At 35.4% G+C, this 16,340-nt stretch overlaps 1 protein-coding gene across 1 annotated transcript in view; it reads left to right on the forward strand.

Annotated features, from left to right (window-relative positions):
• LRP1B (LDL receptor related protein 1B) overlaps positions 1–13,231 on the forward strand; it is a gene marked incomplete at its 3' end in the record, with an annotated part of 741,532 nt that extends 728,301 nt beyond the window's left edge. Inside the window, exons 87-91 of the mRNA XM_082001234.1 lie at positions 4,554–4,630; positions 6,761–6,851; positions 9,260–9,404; positions 10,430–10,528; positions 13,091–13,231. Of these exons, the coding sequence (XP_081857360.1) occupies positions 4,554–4,630; positions 6,761–6,851; positions 9,260–9,404; positions 10,430–10,528; positions 13,091–13,231 (553 nt within the window). The remainder of the gene's footprint in view (positions 1–4,553; positions 4,631–6,760; positions 6,852–9,259; positions 9,405–10,429; positions 10,529–13,090) is intronic.
• Between the last annotated feature and the right edge of the window lie 3,109 nt (positions 13,232–16,340).

Consider the following 16,340-nt stretch of genomic DNA (forward strand, 5'->3'; position numbering starts at 1 on the left):
TTTGAGGGTTTATCTTTAGGCATAACTATAATATCAGCTCCCTGTATGAAGAAAGCATAATTCCAAAAGTATTGCTAAATTTATTTTAAGGAATAGTTTAGTGATTTTGCTTAATGCAAGTATTTTGTCATCCTATGTCATCCTACAGACTTTAGAGGGAAAAGGGGATTATTTTGATTTCTGTCTTTCAGTGCAATTTAATACAGGTAGTAAATAACTATAATCTAGGTGTTCTCTCATCTTACAAATAGTTTTAATATTAGTGATAAGACATATTCCAGTGAAATTTTTATGTAAGTCTTCTTAAAATAGTGAGGTTGGATACTTTCATTAGGATGTTTTACTGTACATTACTATCTATGCCATGTCTAAAAAGAAAAGCAAAGTCAGAAAATTACTTACTATAATGAAGAAATACCATTTATGGGTAGGAAACACTTTCAATTCCCCTTCCACCTCAATTTTGTAATGACTGTTTCACAGATTCTGTTATACTTTTAGACTAATCTTTCAGTGCTGCTTTCTGTCATTTTTTTGATACTCGTTGGTATATTGAGTTGGAAAACTGTCTGCAAAAGCACTTTTAACTGCATATTATGCTTGCTGTATTATAAGACAATGTGTCACAAAAAAAAGGGAAAAAGAGAAACAAAAATGAAAAAATTGCACACTGCCACCAAATTAGCCTTTGTACTAGTTTTTTCTATTTGTCCAGACATTTCATTGTCAAATGGTTCCTTTTGGTCAAGTGCCCATATAATTGTGTTTAGAGTGTTTCAGTGGGCTGACCTGTAAGGGTTATACATAAATAGAGGAGAGACATTTTCTTTCATGAATAGGTTCTGTAACAGCATGATCAATCTCTGAAATGTAAATATCTTAGTTCTAAATATCCCTCATTACAAGTGGGACGCTTTTATAATGTCAGTTTAAAGTCTTAAAAACATCTCTCTTCTGCCATACTATTTCCTCGAAATAAATAATTCCTATCGCGTAGGCATTCTGTATCTCACAACACGTCTCCCAAGCAGTCATCGCTTTCTAAATGTAGGACTAAATTGTAACAGAGCAAGCTGTAGCACAGTTTTATTAATGACCTTGGCAGCGGACCATGTACCACCTTTATTTACTACATTCGCTTTCAGGGTTTATATTGGCATTCTCTATGATATTGTTGCTTTCTCATCCGTTCACCGATTCCGTTGGGAACTGGAGATTTGCACCGTAGTGCCTTGCCCCACTCAGCTGACTCCAGCCTGTCCTTCACTGTCAAGCTCCCCATCTGTTTCCATCTGTATGTGTTTATGTGTAGCTCAGATCAGGCATTATCACTGTTCTTTCTTCACAGTTCTTGATAATATGAATGTCTTCAGTGAAACCAGTGGCTTTATGTAGTTTTGCTTCGTTAATGCCTTTTTGTTTGCTTGTACTGCAAATGTCCTGTCTGTGACCATACAACTACTGGCAATGCTGCAGAACAAAAGCTCCTGGTACCAAATGGTTTGGCAAGGTACAAAGTACTGTGCATCAAATTGAACCAGAAGTCAGAAGTCAGTTCCCGTGCTAGCTACTGAGCAGTCTGAATTTAAATGTCCTCATATCAGAAAATGGTATCATTAAGAACAGTTTCTGTCTGTGGTATCTGAAGACAAAGGACACTGGCTAAGACCTGCTCATTTCCCATGTTCCTATATGAACAGTTGTCCATGTCCCAACGCCATCGTTACTCACATGCCTGCTCGTGGCTAATTTTCTGTGTCAAATTCCCTTGCAGACAACACGCCTTTCCCCTGGGCTTTATTTCTCCTATTCTGTCTGCCCAAGACAAGTCTTTACTAGCTTGCTGGACCATAAAAGGGCAATCATTTTACCTCTGAGTATAGAAGGAAATGACTGCCATCCTGTCAGCTTCAGTCTCGTTGAAGCTTATTGAAGACAGCAAGCATTTGGAAAAAAATGAAAAAGAAGTGGCAACTAGCTATCATATTTTTATGAGACTTTTATCAAACGCCCCAGAAGTGTTTCACTACTGCTGACTTTTACAATTAAAATGCCAAGATAGGTAAAGAACTGCTAATATTCTTACCTTAATTTGTTCCCATTTACTACATATATAGCTGTAGGATTTCTTACCAGCTGTTGTGGTGTCATATCTGCTGTAAGATTTTGAAGAGCATAATTATACACAATTTTCTCATAAACCTATACGTGCATGCTTCCTAGTGATTCTTTTGCTAGCTTCACTTTCTTACATTTTTAAAACTGTTTTAAGACAGATTTATAGTAATGATTCTCTGATTATATAGCGGAAGCATTTGAAACCTTCAATATAAGGTACAAAGTTAAGACATGTCTCACTCCCCAAAAAATCTTTCCCTTTCAATAGTGTATTTACTTTGCAGCCATATGTTAAGTAGTGATCTTATGAAAAAAACCAAGTTCCTTGCATGGTATCTTAGTAAGGTAGGCTGTCAGTGTAATCATTTCCATTTAATATAATTGCTAAAGAGAGACCTGTAAAAAAATGGAACGGGTGCGTGTTTTAAAAGATTAAAATCATGTGTTCCATGTGACTTAGAATGTGCTAAAGGAGGTGGTAAGCAGGAGTGGAAATATCAGTTGCATTCAGTTTTAAAATATACTGTTGTGAACCGTAATGTGTGTAATTAATTAGTAATTGGGGGGTTCCTTTGCAGTGAGGAAATTTAAGTGTGTGTTTACCATGTTTGTGTAAGTAAGCAAACCTATTTCAATAAGCATGAAGAACTTCTAAATTATAATGCAATTTATCTATTGTATGAAAATTTTTCAATTAACTGTCAATTAATAAACGTTTTTAAAGACCATCTGTGCCTCTGTAGAATTTGAGTTAAGCACCTTCATAACATATCCTACCAAAAATTAAATTAGTTCCAAAAAGAGTTCAAACTTAATATGAAACCCAGTAGAGAGATTTGTCTGAATGCTGGATTGTGCTGGAATAGGCTTAAGGGCAAAGAGGGAAGCTAGCCATTCTTTTGCAGTGATCTGCAAAGACAAAAGAGAGTCAAAAGCATCACCAGCAAAGCTGGCTAGGGCTCTTCTGTAAGAATTCCACAATTTTGTCTGGAATATTTTGTACCTTTCCAAACATTTTTGTATTATAGAACAATGTCAGTTGTTAAGCATATCCACCTCTAAACTCCACAATTTGTTAAATCCTTAGAAAGGCATCAGATAACAGTATTTCTTAGAACTGCATGCAAGGTAATGCTCTATTGGATTTTCCTGAAGATAACCCACGTTAAAATTCATAAATAATTCAAAAATACTTAGAAAAAATATGATTCATTGCAAATATGCAACAGAGGCAGATGAAAAGTGACTACATCCTGCTGTTTCCACAAGGGGAGTTTGAGGTTCTGTAGTAAAGTTAATCATATTTACAGCAGGATGAATAAGCAACTGAATTTCATTCAGGTATTTGTTTCCATTTTTGATGGATTTGCTGAGTCGGCATATATGGACCCCTTGTGTTTGCTTGTATGCGTGGAGAGCATTTTGAATCCCAGTTGAATAAATATTTGCATATTGATATTCACACAAGGAAATTACAGCAGAATAACTGTGGACCATCCAGGCACCTGGCTCATGAAGCATATATTCTGAATATAAACAGTATTCAGGACCCTCTGAAGCCAGGAGATACTCCTGTCCCTCGGGAACAGCTCTTTATGCTTTAACTCTCACACCTGCTTACACACACGTATATATTTATGCAAATACGTATCTAGTTATGTAGTTCAAAATTTAAAAAGATAAAGCCATTAAATTGTAGAATTTTCAGGAGAACATTTAAATCTGAAAGCAAAGGGGAACTTCAGTTAATTTGTGAATATTAGTCAAAGTTAGGTCTTAATTGTTCAAGTAACCTACTACAACCAGGTTTGTAAGATCTGTTCTACAGTAAACTTTGCATTATCCGTAGCAATGGGGGACAGCAGAGCTGCGGAAGGAGCCAGTTGGTAAGGATACTGCGGCTTACTGGAAGCGTGTAGTAGTTTGTGTCCAGTCGGATATGCGTTGTGCAACATGGATGTGGCTGTTTGATCTAGAAGCTCTAAGCTGACCCCAAAACAATATGGTGCGAATAAAGTTCCTTAGAAAATAAGTCTTGCTGGACTAAGTTGGCTATGCCTGGATCCAGCCCAAGTGTTCCTCCATTACTGCGTTGGAGGTAGTAGTTGGTTTAATAGGACGTTTATATACCATTGATTATGCCTGTTGTTTTATTATTCAAGAATTATAGAAAAGGACTCTAGAATGAAGATTGCAGTGATAATAACAGGAATTGAAGGTACAAAGCTGTAGTTTTAAACTAAAAACATACTCAGAACGTTGTAAGTGCCATGGCAGAGTATTGCTGACTCCTTCCATGAAGCTTATTGTTTACTTTGTGGAATCACTGTTGTCATTTGTGCAGCTCTTGAGAAGATGCTGGTGGTCTCTTTAGTAGGTTAGTGTGTTAATAGCTGACATCTATTAACTTTATCATCTTAATTGGATCCTTTTAGATGTTCAGCCAACTGGTCAGGCACACAGTGTGAGAGGCCAGCTCCCAAAAGCAGCAAGTCTGACAATATCAGTACAAGTAAGTACTTGAAATAACTGCTATCACTTGTCAAATTGGGCTCAGTTTAGAAATTTTAACCTGGTGATATGTTAGAAAGTGAGTTTGTGTCATGAAATGTGCTGGTTACCTGTATTTACAAAAAAAAAAAGGCAAAAAACCCCCAGCAAATGTAGACGTCTCAACTTTTTGATTGACATGCAGTGTTAAACGAGGTGGTTTGGATGCAAGCCGTATGCTATACGCTCACTGCTTCAAGGGCCAGCCTGCACTTCTAGAGAAAGTGTATCAAGTGGTAAGTGCTTGGTGATATCAGCTGCTGCGCTGAGAACTACTACGATACCTCTGACCATTTAAGTCTCGCTGAAAGCATCAAAAAAAGAGAGTTGTAAGTAGTTCACAACTTTTGCATTGGCTATCTGCAGAGATTTAAATTTTACCTACTGTGAAAATCATCTTGGAAGTAAGAGTAGCGCCCGCTGTGGTTTTTTAAGCGCGTCTGCAAGCACAGAAGGATGGCATTGCCACGCTCCTGACGGTTTAACCTGGACAAGGTTCCCTGCAGCGCGTTGAGCGTGCTGGTGGTACCCTGCTGTACCCCTCGGTCACGTTTAGCCCAACTGGAGCAGTACAATGAATTGCCCACTGTTCAGGTCAGATCTTCCTGGCGATCTGGAGAAGTGAAATAACACAAGGTGGAAACGGGCAAGAAAGCAGCTAGAACCTAGATCAGTATTTCGTGTTGAGGGAATAACTGCTACAGTTTGGGAAATGGGTGCTCATCTTGTGCCTGCTCTTAGAAACCAGGCTGCACCATGGTCACCAGACGGCATTTCAGCCCTGGCGGGCTGTTTTTCAGGATTTTTTCTTGAATGTTTACCTGCCAAGACAAAATGAACCTCTTTTTAAATATATATTTTTTTTTTTTGCCTCCTAAGTAAACTTCTTCCAGTTATTTATTAAATATTATCTTAAAATACCATTGTTGTAATGTCCTTTACATGCTGAACCTTCATAAGCTGAAGTGAACTCGGGATACTTCAAGTTTTTATTCAGTAGTACATCATTTTGGCCCTGTGATGACTTGGCTTTCAGTAAGCCTTCAGGCAGAATTCGTGGCATCTTTTTCAATTCTTTATTTAGAATGTGTTTAATGTAGAGCAGAGACTGCCAACAGCTTATTTTTTCAAAATAAATTAGTAAATGTAACCAGTAAAACAACCAGCAATATTTTTGTTTTCCACCAGTTAAGGACTGTGATATTAAAGGAAATGCATGTCATTCCACATTGGCTTTACGCTGGAGTCCTGTAGTTTATAAGGGCCAGTTTTTAATAACAAAATTATTTGTTGCAGGTATTTCTTTATTGCCAAATATTTACATTAAAGCTGAGAAAATCTTAGAAGGCTACAATTGCTGACCTTATTTTTGCAGGTAGTCTCATTTCAGTGATCTGCCAAAATAATGTTAAGCCCATTTTCTTCTTCCCTGCTCCCTCCTCTCCTTTAACATCACTGTCTGATCTGTGCACTGTTCTTCTGCTGCATTAAGCATTATTGTAGTTTTCTTGATTGCCTATATCAACGGAAGAAAATTATCGGCTCTCGAGTACAATGCAGGAAAATGCAGGAATGCACCAACCGCCTAGAAATTAATATCGCTTACTAGTTTTCATTCTCCAACAAATAAAAGTAATAAATACATATACATGCTAAGAATGGAATTCTTCACTCAGAACTATGCCTACTGAATATTTTAAATTAATAGTTGCCTGAATTAAATAAAGTACTGGAGATGATGGTGGCATTTCAAGTCAGTGGCCCTGCCACTCCAAATTGTTCAGCAATTCCACACAGCTTCATACTGTATCGCTGCAAATGAGGGCAGAGAATTACTCTGAAGTATATTGCTATCTGGAAAGAGGAGGCTCCCGATCTGTTGATAAAAGTACTTGTGTGTACACCATTATCTGTAATGATGCGGTTTTTTTATTGATCAACACTAAAACCTCAAATCAGTGCAGCTCATCACATAAAATTGCATTTGTTGGTGAGGGAAATTATTCTTTTTAAATTAAACTGTTTTACAGCTGTGAAGAAATTATTAGAAGTAGCTGTGAGTATTCAGTGATATTTCCTTTTCATGTTTTAGGAAGCATTGCAATCATTGTCCCTCTTGTTTTACTGGTGACTTTGATCACTACTCTGGTAATTGGACTATTTCTTTGCAAAAGGAAACGAAGGTAAGTAATTTTGTATTGACGTATGAAGTAAAAAAGTAAATCTTTAAAGTACGTGTATTTTTTTTTTTGTACTAGAAATTCACTTTATATATCTCAAGCAGACAGAAAAAAAACCAAAACAACCCAAAACTTGTTTCTGGATGCAGTGAGTTAGTTACATTTTGATTCTTGCTGGAAAAATCATGTCTGTTATTTCTACTTATATTCCACATACACTAAATAAGAAAATGTAGTTCTTCTTTTACCCAATTTCCTCAATCCTGCCAAGGCTGTATAAGTGTTCATAATTTTATCCAGAGACTTAGTGAACTTAGTAAACAGAATTAATGTATTTCAGTGGAACCACCTAATTAATATTGTTCATGTCTATGCATACTTTCAGGTAGAGCTTGTCCAGAATTTCCAGTTTCTGGTTACAGTTCACTTCAATTTATTTACTTTGATTTGTTCTTTTCAAGTTTATATAATTTATAGTTAAATTAAACAATGTTCAAAGTATATACTGTGGAGTCCCAAGCCTTGTCATCATTAATGTATTTCTTTAGTACCTTGTATAGGAAGCCAGATTCCAGCACTGAGCAGTGAATCTTTTGTTGTCTTGAATTTAGCTGCCTTAGAGCTGATAATGAATTTAGGGAGTGTCGTAGACACTTTGACTTTGGCCATTTCTTCAAAGGCCATGTCGGGTGGCTGGGGAAGCAAGAGTGTTTCTATGGTATGCAGACAGCTGAGAGTTGCTAACTTTCTTGTGTTCAGAGAAATGACAAAGTGATGTTAGTGGTGATGCAGATTTAACGAGGAAAGATTTACAGTGATATGGACGTGGCCAACTAGGGAAGGCCTGGAATGGGAATCGGACAGCAAACTGTTTACTTCAGGCCTGCAGCTGGCCTGCTGGTTGGTCTTGAGCAGCTGTCTTCCTTTTTCCTGGGGCTTGTTACCCCACCTCTGAAACCACGATAATATGTTCTTTTGTAAAGTCCTTTAGAAATATGTGATGAATCTGATGTTTCTGCAAATGTGACCATTTATGAGACTATTTCATTCCTCCAGACTGAAAGAATCTTTTAAGTTACTGTCGTCTAGCATCATGCATAGCATCTCCCCCGCAAACTCTGGTGCTAACTAGTAAGCATTAGTTTTTAAATCCTTTTTGAAAACCCAACAAGATAAATACATCCCCGGTCAAACCATTGGTAACACTGACCCTGCCGGGCTCTGTGGATGTCATTACGTGCTGCTGTACCTAGAAACCAAGTTTAGTGATAGCCAAATCCCAAAACCCAGTTGCTGGTCTGTCAATTGTTTAAGTTACTGAGAATAACTTATTAAATAATAAATCTTCAGTAGAGAAATAGAACTAATGTCAATAAAGAATTTTTTTTTCTTAAAATTATATTTGAAAATGTATTTTAGGGTTTTTTAATCCCTTCAAAGACGACTGTCAAGTACTAAACTAGGTATAGATGTTCAACAGTTGTACGCTATAGATAAGTGCTTATTTTAGGAAAAATTTTTTTCTATGCCTGGTCTGACAAATACAGATCCTTTAGTGCATTGGATTTCAGACGCTGACTGAATCTTTCTCAACCAAACAAGAGGACTCGACTATTATTATCCTGACTGTGACCTCCCCGTTATTCCCTTGCAATTCTAGAGAACATATTGCATTGGGAAAAATTACCCTCTTGAGGTTATTTCAATTGTTCAGACTAAAATCACCTCCTTAGCTAAAAGAAATTAATTCAGCAACTGAAACAATTCAACTCAATCACTTATCTTTACTGATATCTAATTCAAGGTTAAAAATAAGACTCGTTCTTTTATTAAAGCTTGAAAAATATTCAAGTTGAACTTCAGCTTTCCAATAACGAGTGTCAGGGAATACAAACCGGAACTAGGAGAAGTTCATACATTTTTAATGCATCGTAATGAAACCATTTGCTTGTCCTCAGCTTACAACTGACTTTGGGCAATGGATTTCAAATGGAAGTGAAATGGATGAGCAGAGGAACATGACTCATGTTTGCTCCATCTTCATTACTGCAGGGAATCTGCAATGAATTTGCAAGGCTTTCCTTGGGAAGTGAGGGAATTCTGGAAATAATAGGAGGAAGTCAGGATTATAGACAATGACTGAGCACTAAATATTAGTTCATACCGCTACAGTCAAACTGAGAAAAACAATAAAAAGCTACTTCCAGCTAATATGAGATCTACAAATAGACTCAGATGGCTACTTTGTTTGAAAAAAATGAAAGGATTTTCTGATTGTCTCTGCAGGAGACGCTTTTTCGTCCTGTTGGTCTTAAGTACTAAAGAGAAATAAAATTTGTACTATTTTAGGAAGAAGCATCCAAGAAATTACTTGAAGAGTCTTTTCTTTTTTTTGTGTTTATGCATTATAGGACAAAAACTATCAGAAGACAACCCATTATAAATGGAGGAATCAATGTAGAAATTGGAAATCCATCATATAACATGTATGAGGTGGGCCATGATCACAGTGAAGGTGGTCTTTTAACCTCAGATTTTACTGTAAATGCAGAAAAGGTAACTTTTTTTTCTTTTTCTAATTGGCAAAACCACTCATTATTTTATGTCTTACAAAGGTTTTGACTTCAAATGTAATTAATAGAAATATAAAACAATGACATTTAGATTTAGTTAATGAATATAAAGACAAGTTAGATTTCATTAGAATAAATGTCATATATATATTAACAACTGTTTTGCAGTTTGATACTTACCAATGGACATTTTTCCTAGGGCTTACATTTTACTGAAATAGTTAGAACTAAATGATGAAATTAGTTTTTTGTCACATCTGCCTTAAGTTGCCATATCACAACCTATCTTTTTAGTCCAGTCTCAAAGACTGAATTGAACTATAATATTGTACCATCTACCATTTGAAGCATGAAAGAGTGTATGCATACATATGAGACTAACTTATTTCATGTATGAAAACTTCCAAACGCATAAAGAATTCGGAGTCCTGGCTGGATAGGTAGATTAAATGTTTACAGAAAGCTCGTAAGTATTATCAATTTCTTGTAAAAGATACCGTCACTTCTGCAGCACCACTCTTCAGCGATTGAACTCCCGGAGTGATGTGACATGGGATGAATGGGGTAATGCTGCGATATCTTTCCTAGAGCTCTGTAATCAGACATACACCAAAGGGCAGCCGTCACTCTGTGGCATTTCTGACAAAGCAATAACCAGATTACTGTTAGCTCTAGGAATGTCATCGCTGAATCACATAGTCCGTGTGCTGAATACAAGAGGTGAGATGAAAATGGAGTTACTCGCTGGAGGAAGAGTAACTGAGCCGATGCTTATTGTGAAGGCTGGCTCTAATCCTTAATGGATAATGACTTTAAAATGATGAACGTTATTCTCTGTTGAATGCAATCATTTTTCACACCGAAGAATATCTGCAAGTAGATATCTTTTAATTGTAGATCACTGGAAAGTAATGTTTTCAATCAGTGCACTGTTTATTTAGCAGTGTTGATAATTACACATGGAAGATGCTCTATTAGCGCAGAAACTAAAATTTTCTGTTTATACAGGCCAGATACATAGGGGGAGGGCCCACTGCATTCAAGCTTCCCCACACAACTCCATCAATGTACCTAAACTCTGACTTGAAAGGACCACTATCAACAGGGGTGAGAAATGATGATTCAAATCCATTTCATTCCACCATAGCCCCTTTCTAAATAAAGTTTGTCATGTTAGAATAGATGCATTTTCTGTTTTGTTTTTAATTTTGTTTTTCTTCTTTTAATGGCAAGAATAATGACAGTAAATAATACAGTTTCTATCTGAAATAAAGGGTTCCTCTCTGCATACAAAATTTCATCTGTACGCATCATTGTAACATCATCTAAAACTGCAAATGTGTCTTTGCAAAGGAATACAAAACCAGTAAGCAATGTGGTGCTTTTCCATAGCGCTATACAAGTTTAGCGTAGCATTGACAACCATGTGTCTCAGTGTATTTGCAATTTATACATCATTGCAGGCATTTAGTGAAGTTTTTCAAACTGAAAGAAGTGCCCAAATAAATGAAAACAAGTCCTTTTATTTTAGAGGAATTCGATACACACTAAAATTAACGATCCCCTTTAATATTTGCAATGCAGTTATCGATTGTTCAGCTTTCAATCAATTTTATCATAAAACAGTTACTTTTAAAACATCAGAATTTGACTACAATTTAGCATGATATTTGCAAATATTGAAATTTAAAATATTAAAAAACATTAATACGGCATTCATTGTCATGTGCCTCAGTGTATATACACTCATCTTCTGTACCGTTTGTCTTCTCGCATGATTGTAATATGTTGTATTTGGAAGTTTAGCAATTTGTATAGGGAATGATATTTCTGATGGAGCACAAAACCAGGGATAATGAAAGCTAGACTATGCCCATCTCTAACATTAACTTTTTCTGTTATTCAAGTCACTCCAGTTACCTTCTATACCTCACTGTACTGCATTATGCTATCAGTACCCACTCAAGGAATTAGCATGAGACAGAGCCTACTATTTCACATAACTTTAATAACTCCATAAGACATTATATAGATGCCAATTGTCTCTGTTCTGTTGTCATCATCCTTAATAATGATTGTCAGTGAAACAAAGAGTGCCGTCAATTGAAATAAAACTAAATTTCTGATTATAATAATTTCAACAAATGTAAAGATCTCTAATTCAATGGGGACAGACGGGTCCCCATTTACTGAGAGTTTGCTCTCATAAATATGAGATATATTTATCTCATAAATATGAGATAAACTCTCTCAAAACTTATTTATGTTCCTTTCATGTAGAGCAGTAGCTTCTTCTTTCTTTCTTTGTTTAAATAAATGTGACTCAACTTTTTCTACCTCCATTCCAAGAAAGTTTGAAACACCAGGCAATCACTTTGCCACCTGTAGTGAATGGAGTAGGCAGCTTTTAACTTACTAAAGTAGCTGCTGTAGCTAGCTGGGCTAAGGAATATCTGAATCCCGGGTTCAGAAATGGTATTGACCAACAGGGAAAGGAAGAACTAAGATTCTAGACATCTTCAATTCCTTGTTACCCAGGGTATACTCAGGATGTTTTAAAGTCTAGAAAACTGACCCGCTTCTGTTTTAGGTAATTCAAAGTTTAGCCACTTCTTACATACACCAAACAAATGAATTTACCTATTTTATAGCTTACTGGTGTCCCACTGAGTATTTGTGTAAGCAAAGCTGTGCTGTTTCGTTAGCTGTAAGAAAGGGGAAGATTTTGACCACAAGGTACCCTTTCTAGTTGTTACAGGTAAAAAGCTGAACATCCAGTTGGGCAGCAAAGCTCTTCTAGGAGACAATAAAGGCACAAAGTATAAAGGCAATATTAGAGACGTTTACATTATAAACCTTGGATGATGCTTTCTCCTTAGCACGAGTGATAGGAGAGTACGTTTTCATCCATGTTATACATCATTCTCTGCTGTCAGACTCAGGAGATTTCTCATATACTGAAGTGCTTTGCAGAATTAAAAATGGACTTGTCCTATACTGAAGTAGCACTCATTTCAGTAGATTTTTTTTTTTTTTATTACAGTCCAAACTACCAAAACTGTTGAGAAAGTACTTCTCAATCTGTAACTACTATGATATAGTAACAGTTGTGCTGGTTTATTATTAAAGTTTAATTTACATTACAAAAGTATTGAATTTTTGGTCAAATCATGTTGTATATTTGGGCCACAGAATTCGAAAACATGGTCAGCTATTGATGGGATGCTGATGTCTTAGAACAGGTAATATATGGAAACTGTTGGTTGCAGTTTTCTACTGTTAAATTTGTCACATGGTCTCACAGTGCACCTTCTCTATAAACTTTTTCATATCTATTCTGAAATCTTCCAGTGTAATAAGGTGGATAAATCAACTTCAGAGACATTTTTCAAGGTTTTTATTTTAATTTTTGTCATTGTTTTTATGGTTTTAATATCATAATATGCTGCATGTCATGTCATTGATTATTTTAATAGCATGTCTCATCACGAATTTAATTTTTAACTAAATAACTCATTATCAGGTTTGCAGAAGTCCAGGTATCTATTAAATATGTCCAATTATACTTTATGTGTACTTGTTTTTGCTTTAACAAAACCATTTCCATTTCCATAAACGTTTATTTTTGTTTAATCCAACTGATCTAACGTATGCTTAATTTCTCCGCAGCCCACAAATTACGCCAATCCAGTATATGCAAAGTTATATATGGATGGACAAAACTGTCGAAACTCCTTAGCAAGTGTTGATGAAAGAAGAGAACTCCTTCCAAAGAAAATAGATATTGGGATAAGGGAGACTGTGGCATAATCTGCTGTTACCTTTTATACTCTGTATAAATGTATAAAATATAAGGATTACTTTTCTATGTACCAACAGTATTATAATTGTTTTGGCATCAGCATTACCTCTGTTTTTTGTTTGGTTGGTTGTTTTCTGGGTTTTTCTTTTGCTGATGACTTTTGACTGACCATTTGTAAGGTATTTTTATGAAAAAGAAACTGCACTACGGTACAATTTACAACGATGCTGCTGAAATAACACACCTTTAAATTTGTTAAAATTGCAAACACCACATCCGTTTGTAGCGTGAAAATGAGCAATCTATTTTCTATGAACTTTTTTGGTTCTACTTAATCGATGAAGATGGTATCTGCACTTTTCCATTATGTAGTTTGGAAGCTGTAGTACAGTGTGTAATTTTGTTTATTTTAAATGGTGAAAGAATGATTGAATGGTCTACTCTCTTCTTTGTGCCCATTAGAATTTCTCTTCAGATCCTGATAAAGCTAGATAACTCTTCACAAACAAACATAACTTGCTTTTAAATTAGCTTTAGGTTGCCGAGAAGTAAACAAGACTATAGAAATGAAACATCTAATGATCTGCATGAACACAATGATTATGTTTCAGAAATTCAGTGACTGTACATGATATACTAAACATATATACCATGTAAACAAGCTTTGTATTTATTAAAACCTTATAGAACATAGTAACGATTTATCTTGGAAGCTGAAACCTTACTTGCTGTGGGACAAAGTGTATCAACTCCAACAGTCCTGTAGGACAGTAGCCACCCTAGAGCACAAGAGGGCATTGCCTACACATGCATTATATGTTTATTCACTTAATCACATGCATTACATATGGATTAATAATTCCCCAACACCTACCAAGCAGTAGGGAAAAACCAAACCCCAAACCTTAAGCACACGCAGATGATCACGGCATTCACTTTTGACAATCACAAATATGTCACACCTGTTTAAGAGATACTAAAAAATCTAAAACACAGCAGTTTCTTTAAATGAAGATAAACTGTGATACTGTGGAGGTAAAACATAACCAAATTGCATTTTAGCGAAACCTTACCTAAGCCCGAGTTTCAATAGTCTGGGTTAAATATCAAAAATCCAATTATCGAAAGTGAAAAGCATCAGTATCAGTTGCCAGCAGTTGCTCTGACCTGGTCTGCTTTCTGTTGTTGCTAAGAGGAAAAATCCGAGTCGCCTTTTTTAATTTTCTCGAAAATAAAGAACACGATTTCTTTCAGGTTTAAACTGAATCGAAATATTTTATACATAACTAAAGGCACAAAAGACTTATTCACACATCTACTGTGGAGGACTCTTCCTTCCTCTGCTAGACATGACTGACTTTTAGCTATCATAATATATTAACCTAACAGATTAAATATGTTTGTGGTTGCTCTTTATTCCCTTTGTACAAGCATTACAAAAATAACTGCTGTTTTATAAAAGATTTTTGTTGTACTATTGTGCATGCATACTACCTATTTCTAAACTTTGCCATATTGGGGCCTTTATAAAACTCTTGATTTATGTAATACTAGTGCAATTTTGCTTGAACAATGTTATGCATATCATAAACTTTTTCAGGTTCTTGTTTAAGTACATTTTTTTAAATTGAACAGTATTTTTCATTTTGGTTATAATAGTCATTTTGCCTATGTTTCTACAATGAAGTGTTAAATACTTTATAAAAAAATTGTTGACTGAGTTATTTAAATGAAAATCTACATACTTAATTCAGTGTGTTGACTAATTTTTAAATTTAACTTATAAAATGAAAACTAAAGAAGAGCAAATTGAAGGGAAAGAACATTACTTTGTACAAATGGCTAAATTCTTAATGAAAATTTTTTGCTTTTTATACAACTTCTATTTGAATGTTTTTGCAGCTCTGCACATGCTTGGATAACTTAGGTGTATAGCTGTATATTATGTCAATAGACTTTTAAAACAATTTAATTTTCTATAAAAATACTGTATTAAATAGTTTCATACCATACAGCTATGATTCTACAGATTCTGCCTTTATTCTGCTGACATCATCAGAGATGGATTTGGCCCTTAAGTTTTGCATAATTACAGTTGTTATGAGGTGTAAGTAGTTGGTCTTTTCAGAAACTTTACTGTTTATTTTCTGCCAGAGAATCTCATATCTTTAATACTCAGGTAGGACTAAATGTTAACTAGTGGGTATGCAAGCGACATGAGTTTGAAATCATGAACTCTTTTACAGACCTGATGAAATTTATTTATTGTGATGTCTCGTATTTCCTTTCAGTGAGACATTTTTATTTACTTTACACTTGCTTACGTGTACATTAGTTTTTAAAAAACTAAATTTATTTATTATCTTAGAAATACACAGTTGATGTCAGTGGAGCTATTAGATATTGGATATTAGATCAGAATCTGGTCTGAAGCTTATAGGCAGAATTTTGATGGCGATATTGAGCTCTACCACTGCCATGCCTTAAAGATCTTTAAATTACACATTGGTGTAATAATCCACAATGGATTTTTTTGTTGTTGTTTTTTACTTTACCAAGGTTCTCTGTAGGAACTGTTTCTCACAATCCTTTAACAGCCCCAAAATCCCTAGGCTCTCTAGCTGTGCAAAACACAAAAGGAGCTGGAGGGTGAAAGATTGGGAACCTGATCAATAACCTATACATGCATTCTTGTAAGTTCAGGAAAATAATTTTGTGCAGGAAATGCTACAAACTTCTACAAGGAACAACAAAAATTTTTAACTTTCTACATTTCCAGAGCCTTCTTGCTGTTAATAATGCCACAGGTTCATGTGTGTTTTAAGTTGACATAAGTTTAGAAGAAAAAAATTGGGATAAATGTGCCTGTATCACTCATTAAAACGTCTGTCTCTTCAGGGTATAGTTGCAAGGCTTTTTGTTGTTCCTTTCCTGAAGATACTAATGATGTTTCATGTGAAATGCTAGTGCTGTACTATTTCACTGAATTCATCAGGGTAAAATTTTTCTTCCACTGTACTAATAATTTTTCTAAGCAACGTGAAGCAGTTTGTGGTTCCATAAATATCAGGTATTAAAATTATTCAGGGAAATGGAATTTCTGATAAACCTAACCCT

The sequence above is a fragment of the Phaethon aethereus genome (genome assembly GCF_964289735.1).
Source record: "Phaethon aethereus genome assembly, chromosome: 6".
Classification (NCBI taxonomy): Eukaryota; Metazoa; Chordata; class Aves; order Phaethontiformes; family Phaethontidae; genus Phaethon; species Phaethon aethereus.